This window comes from Argentina silus (assembly GCF_951799395.1).
Source record: "Argentina silus genome assembly, chromosome: 21".
NCBI lineage: Eukaryota > Metazoa > Chordata > Actinopteri > Argentiniformes > Argentinidae > Argentina > Argentina silus.
Window position 1 is genome coordinate 8241365 of NC_139675.1, and position 917 is coordinate 8242281.

Below are 917 nucleotides of genomic sequence, written 5' to 3' on the forward strand. Positions count from 1 at the left end.
TCTGTAAGAAGTGTCAGATTCCATAAATCAAATCTACAGGCCAGCTTACCTTTCCATTATCCTGCCCCGAATGACACTCCCTCCCAGGCGACGACTTTATCGCCACACCTGGCTGCCCGTCGTCTCTCTCCCCGGGAGAGCTGACCAGCGACCCGCCCCGGACCTCGCTGGCCTCGCTGGCCGCCTCGCTGACGAAGTCCCCTGCGGCATCCAGGAGCCTTTCTCGGCTCCCGCTCCTGGGGGTCCGACTCCCTTTCCTCCCCACGGCGTAGTTGTCGAAGTCTATGGTCTTACTGTCGTACGCTCCTTCCACGGAGGAGAACATTCCGTAGGATTTCTGCCGTTGGTTCGACCCGGTGATCGGTCCCGCCAGGTACACCGGCAGCTCATCCTCCCGGTTCCACTGCCGCCTGCAGTCGGACATCACTTGGCAGAGGAGATGAGTTTCTAAATTCTAACAATGTATGTTTTTTGTTAACCGGGTCACGCAAGGCCAGTCTTTGCCCGCTGACGGTCGCTCTCTGCTCAGCCCTGCCTCGCCGCTGTGTCAACTATAAAACGCAGCGTTGTTCGAGGATGAGGAGGCTGCGCGCACACTCAAATGATGCAGTGCTCTAGATTCCGTCGTGGGGGAGCAGCAATGTGTGCCAGAGTGAACCAGTTTGATATGATGCATTAGGCATCAGCGCCCCTGGAACTGAGTTTAGAGAACACACAGACCCCCCCCCCCCTCTCTCTCTCTGTCTGTCTGTCTGTCTCTCTCTGTCTGTCTCTGTGTGTGTGTGTGTGTGTGTGTGTGTGTGTGTGTGTGTGTGTGTGTGTGTATGTGTGTCTCTCTCTCTCTCTCTCTCTCTCTCTCACACACACATACACACACGCACACAGACACACACACACACTCACAGACACACACACAC

At 56.2% G+C, this 917-nt stretch overlaps 1 protein-coding gene across 2 annotated transcripts in view; it reads right to left on the reverse strand.

Moving 5' to 3' along the window:
- Nucleotides 1–424, reverse strand: part of crmp1 (collapsin response mediator protein 1) — a gene marked incomplete at both ends in the record, with an annotated part of 9488 nt that extends 9064 nt beyond the window's left edge. The window contains one exon of one of the 2 annotated variants that reach the window (XM_083692903.1): nucleotides 62–424. In XM_083692903.1, the coding sequence (XP_083549029.1) occupies nucleotides 62–424 (363 nt within the window). Of the gene's footprint in view, nucleotides 1–49 lie in introns of both variants that reach the window. The other variant, XM_083692902.1, reaches the window with a different exon arrangement.
- Between the last annotated feature and the right edge of the window lie 493 nt (nucleotides 425–917).